We start from the raw sequence: 18,232 nt of genomic DNA, 5'->3' as shown, positions 1-18,232 counted from the left end.
TTTAAATTAGTTATGGAAAGGGACAGATCTGGTCCACAAGTTAAAGTTCTAAATTGGGGCAAGGCAGATTTTGACGATATTAGACGGGAATTTGCAAAAGTTGATTGGAGTACGTTGTTTGCAGGTAAAGGACATCTGACAAGTGCAAGGCTTTTAAAAGTGAGATATCGAAAGTTCATGGTCTGTATGTTCCTGTTAGAGTGCAGGGAAGAGTTGGCAGGAGTAGGAGCCCTGGATGGTGAGGGATATTGAGGGTCTGGTCAGGAAAAAGGAGGCATGGGTCAGGTACAGGCAGCTGGGATCAAGTGAATCCCTGGAGGAGTATAGGGACTGCAGGAGTGTACTCAAGGAGGAAATCAGGTGGGCAAAAAGGGGGCATGAGATAGCTTTGGAAGTGAAGATTAAGGAGAATCCAAAGAGATTTGTATATTAAGGGAGAAAGAGTAACTAGAGAGAGAATAGGTCCCCTCAAAGATCAAAGGGGACACCTCTGTGTAGAGCCACAGGGGGTGGCGAGGTCCTCGATGAATATTTCTCCTCTGTTTTTAGTGTGGGGAAAGACATGAAGATTTCGGACCTTGAGACAGTTAATGGGGAGGACTTGGGGATAGACTGCATTACAGCAGAAGAGATACTGGATATCTTAAAACGTTTGAAGGTAGACAAATCTCCATGGCCTGATCAGGTATATCCAAGAAAATTGTAGAAAGCCAGAAAAAAAATTGCGTGAGCCCAGGCTGAGACATATGCATCATTAGTGACGTGTGAAGTGCTGGAAGACTGGAGGGTGGCTAATGTTGTGCCTTTATGTAAGAAAGGCTGCAATGAAAAACTTGGGAACTATAGATCAGTAAGCCTCACATCTGTGGTAGGCAAGTTAGTAGAGGGGATTCTGAGGGATCAGATATACATGCATTTGGAAAGACCGGGGTTGATGAGGGATAGTCAGCACGGCTTTGTGTGTGGGAGATCATGTCTCACAAAGTTGATTGAGTATTTTGAAGAAGTAACCAAGAAGGACAGTGATGGCAGAGTGGTAGACGTGGTCTATATGGACTTCAGTAAGGGCTTTGATAAGGTTCCGTATGGTAGGCTGCTATTGAAAGTTAGATCGCATGGGATCCAGGGAGAGCTGGCTAATTGGATACAGAATTGGCTTGATGGTAGGAAGCAGAGGATGATAGTGGAAGGTTGTTTATTGGACTGGAGGTCCGTGACTGGTAGTGTTCCCCAGGGCTTGTGCTAGGCCCATTGCTATTTGTTATCTATACCAATGATTTGGATGAGAATGTACAAGGCTTGGTTAGTAAGTCTGCAGATGACACTAGAATAGGTGGTGTCGACAGTGAAGATGGTTATCAGGATTTACAGAGGGATCTTGATCAGCTGGGTCAGTGGGCCGAGGAATGGCAAATGGCGTTTAATTCAGGTAAGTGCGAGGTGTTGCATTTTGGGAAGACAGTTGAGGGTAGGGGTTTCACAGTGAATGGCAGGGCCCTGGGGAGTGTTGTAGAACACAGGGACCTAGGAGTACAACTACATGGTTCCCTGAAAGTGGCATCACAGGTAGACAGGGAGGTGAAGAAGGTTTTTGGCACATTGGCCTTCATCAGTGAGGGTACTGAGTATAGAAGTTGGGATGTTATGTTGCATTTGTATAAGACATTGGTAGGGGTGTGTTTGGAACATTGCGTTCAGTTTTGGTCGCCCTGCTATAGGAAAGATGCCATTAAGCTGGATAGAGTGTAGAGGAGATTTACGAGGATGTTGCTGGGACTTGAGGGACTGAGTTATGGAGAGAGGCTGAGCAAGTTGGGACTTTTTTCACTGGAGCGTAGGAGAATGAGGGGTGATCTTACAGCGGTGTATAAAATCATGAGGGGCGGAGATAGGGTCAATGCACACAGTCTTTTTCCCAGGGTTGGGGACCAAAGACTAGAGGACATAGGCTTAGGGTGAGGGGGGAGAGATTTAAAAGGAACCTGAGGGGCAACTTTTTCACCCAGAGGGTGGTCTGTATATGGAACGAGCTGCCAGAGGAAGTGGTTGAGATGGGTACATTGACAACATTTAAACAGCGCTTGGACAGGTACATGGATAGGAAAGGTTTAGAGGAATATGGCCTAAATGTGGGTAAATGGGACTAGCTTAGATGGGAATATTGGTCGGCATGGACCAGTTGGGCTGAAGGGCCTGATTCCCTGCTCTATGACTCTGGGACCTCCTCCTTGGTCTGCTCCTGGGATGCCCAAGCTGGGCGTTCACAAATCCAGGCAGCAGCCCCAGAAGGGTTCCGCCTGAGCCAACTGCCGGCCCCTATTTCGAGCATACGTCAGATATAGCCCAGTATACCCCATACATCAGTACCTGGGTGTCCCTGGAGAGAGAGCACGCAGTGTCCACTAACTCTCTGGAGGTCCCTGATGTGTGGGTGCCACAAAGATGGTTGTGTTTTCATTTGAGAACTGTAAGTACCTTGATGAAAGTTATGTCGCGTGGAACTAATTAAGCTAATGACACCTAACCCCTTCTGCCTGAACATGGTCCATTTGTAGAAGGTAGCAAACAATCTTAATGAAGGGACCTGCATTATCTGTTTTATTATAGATCACACAGTTGAGCTCCCGTAAGGCTCCATTCTGGCACCTCCATGTGTCAGTCTAGGGCCCAGTTATTTCTCCTTGATGTCTATTAATGACCTGAGCCTCAGTATACATGATGTGTTTTCAAAGTTTGCATTTGACATAAACCTGTCCACTGTTCACTACGAGAACGCAATGGACAGTGTGCTACTGCTATCTTCTTGCAATAAACCGTGGAATGGTAAAAGGAAAGACTTCAGGAGTCAGACAGACTGGCAGCATGGGATTGGTTTAGCAGCTGAAATTTAACAGAGTGTGAAGGATGGGCGTGGAGGACAGGCAAGGTAAAGTAAACGTTTGGAAACTGAATGAGATGCAGAGGAAGAGTACAGAAACAAGATGCGGTAGATACTGGAAATCCGGAAAATAAAGAAAACATTCCGCAGAGCAGAAGAACGATGAATGAGCTGGATATCATCTAAGGAAACTTCTTTTGCACGATTAGTTGTCATCTCGAATGCACTGCCTGAAATATGTTGAATAGTAACCTTCAAAAAGAAATTGGATGAGGTTATGGGGCAAAGGAAAGAGCTGGAGATAATTGGATAGCTCTTTCAAAGGACTGACACAGGCGTAATAGTTTTTTTGTGCTGTATCAAACTATGATTCCCATTTTATAATAAAAGCACATTGGGTCAGAGTTCCCCTTTCTTTTGTTTATCATGTAGACTTATTTGAATGCATGGAGTGCATAGGTTATTATTGAGTCTTAAAAGGCTGAAATCATTATAAAATGAGAGAAGATATGGAGGAAGCACATTTTCTATCGAATGATGGAGTCAGAGAAAGCGTTAACATGTTAAGTATTTACACAACACTGTTTATTGAAGCTGTATAAATACTTTCATACAATTTTCTTTATTTGCTATTATTATTCAAATAAAAAAGATTATAAAAAACAAAAATTAAAAGTACATTCAACTATCCATCTAAAAATACATTGATTGGTGTTGGTTATTTAAAGTCTTGTTACCAGATAAATTTACAGATACATTTAATCTTACTCATATAGTATGACAAATCTAGAAAGACACTTTTACAGTTAAATCTGTGTTCAACATCCAAGGGAACATTCTGAGGTGGAAGAAAAAGAATTTCAGCACCATAAATTTGTCAGAAAGATGGGATTGGGCCATCCCATTTTTGGCAGATATTTCATGTGATATAATAGCCTGCTGCGGGATTTACTCTAATCCCTTGATGCTCAATGACTCAAAGTGTTTCCGCCAAAGCAGAAATGTGACAGAATAAGAATTTTAAAGTCATGAGATTGCAAGGAAATGCAGGATTTAGATCTTAATACCATATGATGACTGTCAGGCTAAGGGATTATTTTACAGGCATGAACCTTCAAGTGAGCAATTGATAACCTTTGAATCCTCTATTTTAGATCATAAGGTTGCAAACATCTGTAAATTAATTTTAAGCAAACTACATAAGAGTCCAATTTTAAATAAAGGATTATTTAATGCTGAAATGAAGCATTATCCTGTTACTAATCCCAATTTACTGTTGCTTAGAATGGGTGCCATTATTCGGTTAGCAGTGCAATGAAAGCAGAGACCTTTTATTTCTGTGCTGAAGTTCCAAACCATATTGAGAGTAACAATGCCAAATGCAACTGCAAAGTTAGGGCAGTGAACACACCTGGAGAGAAGGGCTTCAGGATGAAGGTGTATATATCTCAGATCGTAAAATTCAATGTTATTCCACTTAACAGAAATATTATAAAAGATGCAGTGCATAAACTAAGGGCTCTTGCACAAAAAGAAATCAAAGTATGTCACTTAGGCTACCAGAACATCATTCTACCTGAAAAGGTCATTTTAGAGGTTTGTTGTGTTGTAGGAGACCATCGATTTATCTTTAGAGCTTTGCAAGCTGACAATAAGTTTAGATTATGACATCATTAGTGGAAAAATATGCGACCAGTGCTATTCTCCAATGTATACAAAGTACTCCCCTGCACCCATTTCCTTCCCTCTGCTTAACAGTTCTTCCTGCATACAAGAGACTTCCCATATTTGTTCTATGTTTGGAACATCACTGAAAAATGTGCAAGAGAAGGCACAAGAATTTTCTGAATAGTCCTTCGTTTTATCAGGCAGGTTCATTCTAGGCAGATTCTACCAAAGTGATCTTTTCCATATAAAATCAGTGGAACATAGCATAGTTAGCAATTACTCCATTTGAGCAATGAGTAAACATTTCAGGTGTCTCCAGATCTGATGGAGACTTAACATGAAACTTATCAGAAATTATTTGCTGTAGTGGAAATAAGATAGCAATGGACAAGCTATTTGAGACTAGATGTGACGATGGATTAAGGTATCTTTGATGGCAAATTTGGTGCAATGCTAATGAATATGCAGAAACAAAATGTAATTTATTCATGGAAATATACTCCTGGACATAGTTTGTGCTTAAGCAATACCTGCGATCTATCCCCTTTATTGTTAAGGTCACCTTGAGATGAAATTGTTCACTCAAAATAGCCAAATGTATCTCATTTCCATAACAACGGGTAAAGAAAGATATTGAGGTCATCAACCAGTCAACGGTATTTGAATCAGCATCATTATTGACAATTCTAAGTACACAGCCTGGAACAAATTTCTGAAGCAAATTTTCTTAAGTTTACAGACAAATTACAAAAGTATAGAAGGAATAAAATGTTGAGCATGTCCCAGACTTGCTGCAGGAGCACGTCAGAAACAGTGGATGTTTTGATGCAATGTGATACCATACAACAATCTGAACAGGTTCAATACTAATGGTGCTGATCACTCAGCACTGAAACTAACCAGAAATGTGTGGACACCGGGAATATATTTTTTGACAGAGGTGCTAGATGGGTTTAAGTTGAGGCTTATAATATAATGTGTGTATGATGCAACCAAAAATGTATTTTTATTGCCAGCCAATATTGAAACACATGGACAAGAACTACACAGATAAATGCAATAAATTAAATACTAGATTGTTGTCCTAAGCCTTGCTATTGGTTTTATATCTGTGATGTCCTCTAATCTCTTTGCTCGTTTCCTTTAGAACCCAAAGTTTAACCGCCTCATGGGAGCATTTGCTTCAAGTTAATATGCTAAGTTTGATATTTTGATATTGAGTTACTCGTATATTTTCATGATGTTATATCTGGGAGGGCAAAGGTCATGATTATCAGTTGGAACGGGGAGATATGTTAATGCACATCAAAGACACTAAAGGTTTTGGAATGCTTTCCTGAAATCTCAGAAATACAAACTTAATGCATTAAGCAAATCATGGTTGTGCCAAATCTAATATATAATGTTTGCAGTTAGTTGATTAAAGCTAAAAAGTTGAAAAGTTTCCACTTATATTGACTAAGAAGGGGAAATTAGTAAGAAATTTTATTCCTGAGTTAGTGATCACTGGTGGAAAGTGTGTGTAGTAGGTGTCTGTTGGTTAACTGTGATAGATTGAGCTTGGTTTTCTGCCTATTCCTCTAATAAGTGGTAAACATCCCACCACTTCCAGATGGTAAATGTTGTTTGTGTATTGATACCTTGGAGAAAAAAGTTGAGGTTCCATTCATTTTAAACTGTTAATTTTATAACTCTTAAAAGGGTGCTCGGAAAAGTAAAAAGATTGTTGTTGTACAGAGGGATCTTGGGGTCCAAGTCCATAGCTCCCTGCAAGTGGCTGCACAGGTTTATAATGTGGCAAAGAAGGCATATGGCATGCTTGCCTTTATTAGTCGAGGCACTGAGTTCAAGAGTCAGGAATTAATTTGCAGCTTTATAAAACTCTGGTTAGGCTGCATCTGGAGTATTGCATTCAATTCTTGTAGGCCCATTACAGGAAGGATGTGGAGGCTTTGGAGAGGGTGCAGAAGAGGTTCACCAGGATGCTGCCTGGATTAGAGGGCATGTGCTATAAGGAGAGGTTGGACAGACTTGGGTTGTTTTCTCTGGAGCAGCAAAAGCTGAGGGTCGAATTGTCTAATACTAGAGGGCGTGCACTTGAGGCGAAAGGGGGAAAATTCAAAGGAGATGAGCAGGGCACTTTTTTTTACACAGAGATGGTGGGTGCCTGGAATGCGCTGCCAGGTGTGGTGGTGGAGGGCAGATACGATAGAGGCATTTAAGAAGCTTTTAGATAGGCACAGGACTATGCAGAGAATGGAGGCATATGGACCAAATGCAGGCAGAAGGGATTAGTGTAACTAGGCATCACTAGCATAATTAGTTCAGCACAACATCATGAGCCAAACATGTTCTATGTTCTAAAATAAATCTACATCACTTTATGCCCTAATTTATTTTAAAAAATATAATTTCTGAAGAGTTAAAATTGTAATACTATAATTTTTCTTTTAAGTATATTCAAGCACCAAAGATTACTTTTTTTTAACAATGATTTTTTCCGTGAATCATACGATCTTTTCCTTGCTGCCTTTGTCTCCACTCCCAAACACCATAAACTGAGTAGGTAAAAAAAAGCATCAAGTCGTAACTCCTGCAGGCCTGTAGATTCAAGGTTGGGAAACAGAAGGAATCCTGATCATTAGAAGTTCTATTCCTAGCAGTAAATGTTGAAATGAAACTACATTTGTTACTATCTCAAAGAAATCAGCTTTCAGAAACCTGGAGAACTGTCCAATGAGCAGTACGTGAATAAAATGGAACAACCTCAAGCAGTTTGGTTTGCTGTAAAATTATCCCTACATGAAGACCAGATGCCGAAAATTTCTTTATAAACCTAATTGAAAAGTAATTTCTAATTAACTCCGCAGATGCAAAAAAATTAAATGTTTCTAAAGCAAAATGCTACAGATGGTGGAAATCCAAAATTAAATGCTATCTGTTTGTAGCACTAATAACTTAATTCAAATTTGGCAATGGTTAATTCAGGTTTGGTAATTTAGAAACTTAGGAAAGCTTTGGGTTTTCCCAGAAGCAGATATTACCTTGGATGGATCACAGTAAAATCTTCAGATTGTGCAGGAAGTTTCTAACACAAGAATCTCTACCCTCAATAAAAAAAACTATTTCACATCACACAAGTAGCATCAACATTGTGAAGATGACCAATACTATCAGTTCCAAAATATTAACCACCTTATAAAAATACTTATCTACTTAATTAAGATCCTCATTAATAGCTTTCATATTTAGATGGTATGGGGTCATTAAATTTAGCTTTGATCTATTGACATGTATCAAAGGTGGAGAAAAGCAGGCTATTTATTCAAACTCGCAAATAATTATTCTGATTAACAACTGGTTTAAAATTGGGAAACATGTATTTTACTGTACAATAATAAATATGCAAATAAATGTAGAGTCTTAATTCATTAATAGCTGCAAGTTCAGTGCAAAAATGAATTAGCAGCTGGCTTCCGAACAACATTTGAGCTCCTGTCAAAAACACTTAAACTGTCACTCAACTAACTGAACTGTCAAGAGAGAAGACAAATCACATGGTAGAAATGTGACCTTTATCCATGAGGTCAAATAGTTTTATTGTCATTAAACACTACACTGCAGTATATATCCATTAAAAAAACTCTATAGTATCTATAAATTATTCCTTCCATCCAGCAATTCCGTCTGTTTCAGCTTTGGTACAATGTATATTTTATTATAATAATTTTAATACTTTTCAGCTTCACAAACTCAACACAAAGTACAAAACTAATCAGTATTGGGATATTACAATCTACACAGTGGTGCCCACTGGTAGGAGAGATCTTACCCCAGAGAATCCATGTCACTTAGCTACGCTACAAAAGCATACCTAGCAGAGACATGACTAAAATGCACCAGTAACCAACAATTTTTAAATATAATTTTGACTTTTTAAACAGAACCAGCAGTGATTTACTGAGAACTTAAATACTAGTTCTTCAACTGATGTTTCAATAATTTTTTTGTCAAGTTACTATGTCCAAAAATGCTTTTTGATATCTTAATCACCCAATGCCACCATTTCAGTATTTAACCTGCCATCCAGTGCCGCTAATGTTTGTACAGTTTGTTCTGCAGTTGGCAGGGAGCACTGGTACATTATTGGCAGGACAGTGGGGCGCTACCAACCTTAGGTTGTTTTGAGGAGAAGGAGGTATTACATTACAATAGACAGACATTCCAGTGGCTGGAAGTGTCCCTTGACCTGACTGATTGGATAGTACGATAGTCTGTGGGTATGATTGTTGAGACATCCCTTGAGAACTCTGAGTCATCGGCACCTGAGAGTAAAATATTTAAAGAAAATCAGAACAGGTTAGTGGCCAATCTAATTACTGTATGTGTTGATGCAACAATGCTTTGGATTTTCAAAAAAAAAATTGCAATTAATAATTAATCCTTAATCTCACCTTTCCCAAAGACCTCCTTCACTGCCACCCTTAACTTGCCTGGTCTAAAGTAGTATTTTTACCTCATGATGCTCAGGAATAAAACATGAAATGAACTGTGTTTCAAAGGCAATGATTTAACACTTTCCAACCTGAGTTGAAGCGGAAATGAAACATTTTTAATAAGGTTATTCCTGCACTTCCAGTTCCTAAAGTTCCTGTATTACTGATTTTCCTGTGTTCTGCAAGAAATCAGATGATTGGCACCACTGTACATACATAAGTCCTGGCTGTTGATCCATTAATTTTAACAAGATGCAAATGGGACTAAATATAATGTCTTGGAGATACATGTTTCCTGGCAAAGGAAGAAAGGAATATATTTCAAGTGAATTCCAAATAATTAGATTCAAAATCTTCTTATTAAGTTTTCAAGACGGAGTAATTAATCTGGTAATGATAATCGAGCGCCATATGTTTAAAAATTATTCAAGGTGAAATACCTTTGAGGCATGATAATGAAATATTCGTACATGCAGTTCGGTAGATTAAATTGATAAGATGGTAAGCATAGTATCAGAAAGGTTTGACGCAAGACACTGTGCCTGGAAAGACAGTAACTATTACTTCTCAATGTTCGTTGTAAAGTGGAAAAGTTAAACTTAGAATTGGACCTGTCACATCTGCTCTTCACTCACATGACTCCATCAGGGAGGACGTGAAATGAGAACGCAGTGAAAGGTTATGAAAGCACTGCTGCCTCACGGCTCCAGAGAGCCAAGTTTGGTCCTGACCTTGGGGTGCTGTCTGAATGGAGTTTGCACGTGGCTTTGACCTGGGTGTTCCAGTTCCCTCCCACATGCCGGAGATGCACTGCTTGGTAGCTTAATTGCTTCTAATATAGATGGGTGGCAGGAGAGTCAGTGAGTGGTGAGGAGAGGGGCGAGGATTAATGGGAATGTAAGAGGAGAAATGGGATCTAATTGTTGGAGCAGATGTGGGAGGCCAGAGGCCGTGTTTGCTTGCTGTGACATATAGATGGATGTTGGTTCTTGGGGCTGCAGATTCATCTGCCATTAAATAGATGATGGAATTACTGAGGCATGGACAACTTATATCTGTTTGCCCAGGTGCCACATCCCACTCCCACACCAATATGTCTATCCACGGCTTCCTCTACTGCCACGTTGAGGACAGATGTAGGTTGGAGGAACAACACCTCATATTCTGCCCTGGGATTCTCCAACCTGACGGCCTCAACATCAACCTCTCAAACTTCCAGTAACCCCTCCCCTCTTCTCCTCCCCTTTTTTTCTCCTTTGCCCTCCCTCATTCTGGTGGCCCCCCCTTCTCTTTCCCCTCCCCTGCCCTCATGACCTGCCCATCCCTTTCCCCACCCTCATGACCATCTATTCCCCTCCTCCGTCCTTTATTCCATGGTCCACTGCCCTCTCCCACCGGATTCCTTCTTCTTCAGCCCTTTTGCCTCTCCTCCTGTCACCTCTCAGCTTCTTACTTCTCCCCCCTCCCACACCCCCACCCTCCTATCTTCCCCTTCTCACCTGGACTCACCTGTCACCTGCCTGTGTGTGCTCCTCCCCCTCCCCCGACTTGTTCCTGCTTCTGCCCTCTTCCTTTCCAGTCCTGATGAAGGGTCTCGACCCGAAACATCGACTGTTTATTTCCCTCCATAGATGCTGCCTGACCTGCTGAGTTCCTCCAGCATTTTGTGTGTTGCTCCAGATTTCCAGCATCTGCAGAATCTCACGTGTTTCAATTGTACTCGTTGTGCAACACTTTAAACACACGGGAGCACTGTTTCCCCATTACTGCCTGTTAATAAACCTGGACCACGTAGCTGTGCAGCCGGAACCGCACTAATGGGGGCCAGGACTCCACTTCTTAAAGGGGACCTTACAACAAAGCTCGACAAGTCACTACATTGTCTTTAAGCTGCCAGAACTGGATCACGAACAAACAGCAGAGCCAAGGCCCCGACCTCACTGATGCCAACCTCAACATCCTGATGGGTAGGTTTGAAAGGTGCAGGTACAGTTTCTGCAGTGTAGGACAAAATTCTGTGACATCTCTTGGGTGGTAAAGCTTGGTGCTGCAATCCTTAAGTTCCATCTAACACAGACAGCATTGTAACAAATATGTACACAGAAACCAACACACACACAGACACACACACCCTCACAAACTGTACCTGTACACAGAGCTATGCCACAATGTCAACATACTTTTTCTCCAGTCCTTTAGGATAAAACTGTAAGGATAAAAGTTTGCAGATGATACTAAAATGGGTGGTGTTGTAGATAGTGTCGAAGGTTATAAAAATTACAGGGGGATCTTGATCAGCTGGGTATGTGGGCTGAGGATTGGCAAATGGCTTTCAATCCAGATAAATGTGAGGTATTGTATTTTGGGAGATCACACCAGGGTAGGACTTACACAGTGAATGGTGGGGCCCTGGGGGGTGTTATGGAAGAGAGGGACCTAGGAGTACAAGTGTATAGTTCACTGAAAGCAGTGTCACAGGTAGATAGGGTGGTGAAGAAGGTGTTTGGCACACTGGCCTTCATCAGTCAGGGCACTGAGTATAGGAGTTGGGACGTTATGTTGCAGTTATGTAATACATTGGTGAGGCTACACTTGGAGTATTGTGTACAGTTTTGGTTACCCTGTTGTAGGAAAGATGTTATTAAGCTAGAAAGAGTGCAGAAAATATTTACCAGGATGTTGCCTGGATTTGGGGACCTGAATTATGAGGAGAGGTTGCGTAGACCAGGACCAGGAGATTGAGGGTTGAGCTGATAGAGACCATGCGGGGCACGAACAGGGTGAAAGCGCACAGTCTTTTTCTGAGGGACAGGGTGATAAAAACAAGAGGGAACAAGTTTAAGATCAGAGGCAAGAGATTTAAAAGGGACATCGGGGGCAGCTTCTTCACACAAAGGGTGGTGCGTATTTGGAATGAGCTGCCAGAAATAGTGGTTGAGGCGGGCATATTAACAACATTTAAAAGCCATCTAGATAAGTACATGGATAGGAGAGGTTTAGAGGGCTATGGGCCAAACATGGGCAAGTGGGACTAGCTCGCTGGGCAACACAGTCGGCATGGACGAGTTGGGCCGAAGGGCCTGTTTCCATGCTGTATGGCCCTGTGACTCTGTGTTCTATGTTCTAACAGAATATTATTGTTGATTGTGAGGGGAATTAAATACAAAGGCAGGGATGTTATGTTTCCATTACACTGAACTTTCATGAAACCGCATCTGGAGTATTATGTATGGTATTGGTCATCTTATTTAAGGATGTATATTAATACAATGCAGCAGTTCAATGAAGACTTGCTGGACTATTACCTAAATTAGGCAGGTTGCCTTATGAGGAGAGCTAGACTTGTATCGAGAGAGGGAGACGACATGATTGAAATATATAGGATCCTGAGGGTAGATGTTAAAAGGATGTTTCCTCTTAGGCGAGAACATGGAGCTGGCATTCATCGCTTAAGTATAAGGGGTCGACTATTTAAGGCATAGAAGGAACAATTTTTTTCTCTCTGAGAGTCATGAGACTTTGGAGCTCTCTCCCACAGTCTACAGCAGAGGCAGGTAAATTCAGGGGCTGAAAAGTTACAATCAGATCAGCTGTGACTTATTAAAGAGCAGTCCAATCTCGAGGAATCAAGAGGCATACTTGGCTCCTAATTTGTATCTTCATGTGTACTTCTGCATTTGGCACAGTTTGCATCCGGAAAATGCTTTCATAGATCTCAATTCAGTCTCCAGGAGTATACTAGATATTCACATCATGAAGTAAAGCAAAGCTTTTTGCAAGAGCACAGGGAAACCTGTATATGGGGTCCCAGCTAAGTAAACCAACTCAGGTGACCCCCACCTTGTATGGCAGGTAAGGGTGTTCAGTGGGCAAACTGGCTCAATCTTTGGGTCATGGGAAACATCGGCAATGTTTTCTGATGTTAGGAACAAAGATCCAAATGATTTGGAACTTCGTGAGTTTGTCTTGCTGGGCTAGAAAACAACATCACTTCCTCAAATCAAGGGAGGTGAGCAGGCAAGACCTATCCCTTCCAAACAGTGTGTATTTAAAGTAAGGATTAACACAACAAAATGTACCCACTCGCTGGGCACAGTTCATTCTGGATATCCTAATTTAACAAGACTGAAGTCAAAATTTGGCCAAAATTGAGGTCAGCTTTGATCTTATTGAATGGTAGAGGAGCTGAACTGGTCAACTCCCTATGCATATCATTACGATCCACAAAGAACCCCTTCATTTGCAAGTCCTGCCCCTTAACTGTCTGGGCAAGAAGGAGGTTCTTCAAGAATATGTTCATTGGCATTTACTTTTGTCTTGATGTCTGACATGTATCTGTTTATAAATCTATTAGTTTTACCTCTAGAGTTTGTTACAGAGGCAAGAAATTTTTCACCTTCCCTTTGTGTCAGAGAATACTGCATTCAACACAACAACAGAGGTAATTTTTAATCCAGAATGAGTTCTCTCAGAAGTTAAAGATATGTATTTGTTCTACCCATACGAAATAAGATGTGTAAAATGACTTCCAAAAGAGGCAATTCATCTGCACTATGATGTTGCACTGCTCCACTACGATCAAGTTTCTCTTATATGACAACCATCTTAGAATAAAAGGATGCACAAAAAGGGTTAAGTTTTAGGGCCAGAGGAGAATTTATCAGCTTTCCAAAACTGGCACTGGTGAGGCTGCGATATAAGGGATGTTCTTGTGTACAAACTGTAGCACTGGATTATCCGAACATTTGTCAGGAAATCTGCAGCTATTTGTATGCTGCCTACTGGTTGTACTTATATTGAAATTACAGAAAACAAAATGAATCTGTATGAACAATAACAACAAAAGCAATGACAAAAACGCGATACCGGGTGGTACATTTAATCTGCTTTAGGATTTAATGCAACATTCATTTTGAAGATCTTGGTGAATTGGAAAAATTACATAATTTGGCTGTTCAGCGAGCAGAAAGGAATTGGACCATAGCTTGCTGATTACTAGTAGATTGAGAATTAATAATAAATAAATTAATAATAAATAGATAATAATTAATTAGTTAGGAAGTTGGGGCAGGAACAAGACATTCTCTATGTGAAGAGTATACCAATGCTTTGCAAGTGTTATTATTTATAATTCAAACAGCAACACATCAGAGTTTGTTTACAAGCATTTCTATTATAAATCCCACAATTGTATGTCCCATTGGTATGGTTTTTCCAGCAGTTCTTAATAAAATGAAAACGGCTCTACGTCTGAATAGTGACAACTTACTTGGTAAGAAGACATGGCTGGATATTGGACCATCACACCTGGCACCTGATTTCCCTGCTGGTTGTTCAACAGGTTCTGACTCTGGGGTGGTTGCTGCACTCCAACCAGGCCTTGGAACCCTTGCTGCTGATTGGGCAAGACCGGCTGAAAACCTGTAAGGGGACAATATCAGTGCAGGTATGAACTCAACCTTGGGTTCTGAAGCTCATTACTTATTTTTTCCTTTAGAACATCCAAAAGCATTTTACAGCCAATGATATACTTCTGAAGTATAATCCCTATTGCAATGCATAACTTAAGCAGTCAATTGTCACACAGCAAACTCCCATCATTAGCAATGTTGAAGTTGACCAAGGGACGAACATTGGTCAGGAAAGTGAGAATAACCTCCCAGCTCTTCTCCAAGGTGACGCATGGGATCTTTAATATCCATTGAGAAAGATGGAGCCTTGATTTAGTTATTCATTTGAAAGCTGGCAGTTCCAACAGTAGGGCACTACTGGATTTGGTGCTGAAGTCCTTGAATTGGGGCTTGAACCTAGAACCTTAACATTGTGATGCTACAACATCTATTGTTGCACAAGAAAGACTTCGGAATTTCAAGGAAGAAGACATCTACGATAATAATCACAGAAAGTGCTGGAAATACTTGAGAAACAAAGGACTGCAGATGCTGGAATCTAGATAAAAAACAATCTGATGCTGGAGGAACTCAGCAGGCCAGGCAGCATCCGTGGAGAAAAGCAGGCGGTTCTGAAGAAGGATCCTGACCCGAAACGTTGACCGCCTGCTTTTCTCCACGGCTGCTGCCTGGCCTGCTGAGATCCTCCAGCATCATGGTGCTGGAAATACTTGATAGGTTAGGCAGCATCTGTGGATAGAAAGACAGTTAACATGTCAGTTAACCGTTGAGGGGTGAACAACCAGAAATCCTGTTGGAAAGAAGACACAAGCTTCAAAATGGACACACTTTGGAAAAGTGGCAGTGAATTCAACGGCAATCAGAAAATTTAAAAAAAAACTGCATATGCTGAAAACGAAAAATAAAAACAGAAAACACTGGAAAAAGAAGAAGAGTTAATGTGTCAAATAGATGATGAGTGAAAGGTGCAGCCAAATGATTGAAATGAAGCCAGGTTGCTGGTAAGTGGCACAACAGGTCCTGCTGCCTGCTCACAGGTTTAAGATCGATCCTGACCTCTGGTGCTCTCTGTGTGGAGTTTGTGTGTCAGACTCCCATAAAGTATATGAAAGCCTAAACACTCGTACAAAGGTCTTTCTGAGCAAACAAGGAGAAGAGACTGATAAATTTATAATTTAAACATTTATTATCTGTTAAATTTATTAATCTGATCAGAAGATATCATTAATTCATCATCAAAAGCATCTAAATGCAGCAAATTCCACTCTTAATTAAGCCAGAACTAATAACCCGGGTCAGAATAGATTGGATGTGGAAGAAGAAAGGAATAAAGGGATTTGAAGAATGGATGACTACTGGGATTAAGATCTGTAGAGGATAAATGTGAACATGGTCCAATTAAAGACTACAGTGGAAGGTGCAACTGCACGTCATTCTATCTCACTTGAGATGGGAGTTCCCATGCTGACCCTTTGTGGCCATGGCTTATTCTATTTGGAATTTAATTCTGGTGGTTGGTGGGGTGCATTCAACCTGGTTCTCTTACAGGGGCAAACTAGTTTCTGAGAAACCAAGAATGCTACACCTTTGTAACAAGTAAACTCTTTCTTTTTTTCCTGTTTTTAAATCAGATTACTCAGAAGTTATACACAAAGTATTTAAGAACATAAGCAATAGAAAAGGCTCTCAAGTCTGCACTGCCAGTGAATAAGGACGGCTGATTCTGTGTCTCTTGTCTGTCTTTATGCTTTGATTCCCATATCCTGACTTACTTAAAATCCAGAAATCTATTTATCTCAGCTTTGAATATATCCATTCACAGTCCTCTATGAGTTGAGAATTCCAAAGATCGACAACACTCGGCATAAAGAAACTTTGCTTCATCTCAGTCCTAGATGGCTTACCGTCACTAAGATGCCATTTAATTGATCCAAACACATTTAGAGACAAGTCTTGACTCATCATGAGGTACTTTAACTGGTGCTAGCTATGTGAAGAGGCCATCTATTTTTTAAACATTTGTTTAAGTAGAATTACACATACCCAGTACGATTACACATTCAGTGTCAGGGACCTGGTGCCTGGGGCCTTTTCTCCACTCAACTTTGTAACTGTGTGCATCAGGTCCGTGTGTGCAACAGAACAATAAAACCAGTAACTACAGGCCCCTGTGGGTGGACTAACCTGGTCTGTTCATCATCACAAGCAGCACACAAAATGCTAGAGGAACTCAGCAGATAAAGCAGCATCTGTGGAGGGAAATAGACAGTTGACATTTCGGGTTGAGACCCTTCATCAGGACTGGCTGAAGGGTCTCGACCCAAAACCTCAACTGTCCATCCCCTCCACAGATGCTGCCCGACCTGCTGAGTTCCTCCAGCGTTTTGTGTGCTACTCCAGATCTCCAGCATCTGTAGTCTGTCTTGTGTCTCTTGTCCATCACCGTCATCAACACACAACAGAGGTTATTCTGCTCATCATTCTGAATGCTTTCTCTGTTCAGAACTTTAACTTAGCTGGTGGTTTCTCACTCACTGAGAATGGCACAGATGAGGATGCATTGGAGCACCAAGTGGCTGGTAAACATCATCTCATTTTGAGGTGGTGATCTCCTTCAACCATGTAGGGTGAAGCAGAAGATGAAGAAACCTCTGGTTCCAGGACAGTCACCTGTAATGTATAATGTTTCACGGGGTCTTGATGCTTTAACATGCAACTATCATTTAGATTAATCACAACGAGACCTACCGAGTGAAATCAGTGACGTGTCAAATCAAAATTCTTGTGTATCAAGGTGTCCATGAGAACTACCTTAACCCCTTGGTCTGTGCATTTACAACGGTCGTGATCAACCTTTCTGTAGAGAGACCTGCATTTGAAGAAGCTAGTACTGAGTTTGCTCTTGACATTGTTGACTGTCTTTCATAATCTCCTCTAACTGCCTGTCAATTCCAAGCCACCACACAAAACTATGAAAACTTACTTGCTACAAGATACACGGGGTATTCTTCATGCAATTGCTTCGGAATAGCTGCCCTTCCTTGCAGCTGGAACAACTCGGGATCTGCAAAGACCACTCTGGAGAATGGTAACAATATGACATTCTCACATTGTCCTCCACATCCACAATAGGCGTGTTTATCTCCCCACACGAGGGCAAGTCATTTTCTCATCACGGATTGTGAACGGAGTACCGTCCACATATTTTCAGCAGGTCACACAATCACTCCTGGCATTGGTGTCTCCCATGGAGAGGCACTGACTGGCAGTGTCCACATTCTGACTGTACCATCCACCCTTGTACATCAGATTGACGCCTGTTGCCGCAAGTGTTACTGTGCACTCCAGCTGACACCATCCCATGCAGTCACCAAAAGTACCCTATCTACACAGCAGTTAACCCTTCTTTGTCTATTTGTGAGTCACGTTGCTCTGCCTTTGGAGAAGATCACAACAGTGACACAGACCACACCAATGCGACCAAGTAAGGCATCACAGGACAGCAGCTATAGAATGATAGTGAAAAAGAAGCTGTGAATTCAGCAGCAAAGACTTGGAACACAGCTGTGTGTTTTCTTGTCCATTTCCAATTTGCTTATGATCAACAACCCGTGTAGTTGTCCAATCACAGTGACACAAGCCGTCCGTGGTCGTTTAAGAGCTCTAAGTAGACCTTGAATTCCATTAAATTGGTTGCACTAGGCACTTGGACCTTGTCCTCAACTGGGGAAGTCTTATAACCAGGATAAACCATTTCTGAGCCAGTAAAGAGACGCCTG

General features: G+C 41.2%; 1 protein-coding gene across 1 annotated transcript in view; it reads right to left on the bottom strand.

The window, feature by feature from the left end:
- Positions 1 to 7,540: 7,540 nt before the first annotated feature.
- arpp21 (cAMP-regulated phosphoprotein, 21) overlaps positions 7,541 to 18,232 on the bottom strand; it is a 205,275-nt gene continuing 194,583 nt past the window's right edge. The window contains 2 exon segments of the mRNA XM_052023736.1: positions 7,541 to 8,871; positions 14,312 to 14,463. Coding sequence (XP_051879696.1) covers positions 8,614 to 8,871; positions 14,312 to 14,463 — 410 coding nt within the window. The 3' untranslated portion in view covers positions 7,541 to 8,613.

Source organism: Pristis pectinata, chromosome 9 (assembly GCF_009764475.1).
Source record: "Pristis pectinata isolate sPriPec2 chromosome 9, sPriPec2.1.pri, whole genome shotgun sequence".
Classification (NCBI taxonomy): domain Eukaryota; kingdom Metazoa; phylum Chordata; class Chondrichthyes; order Rhinopristiformes; family Pristidae; genus Pristis; species Pristis pectinata.
Note: the sequence above shows the minus strand (reverse complement) of the source record. Positions and strands in the feature narration are given on the sequence as shown.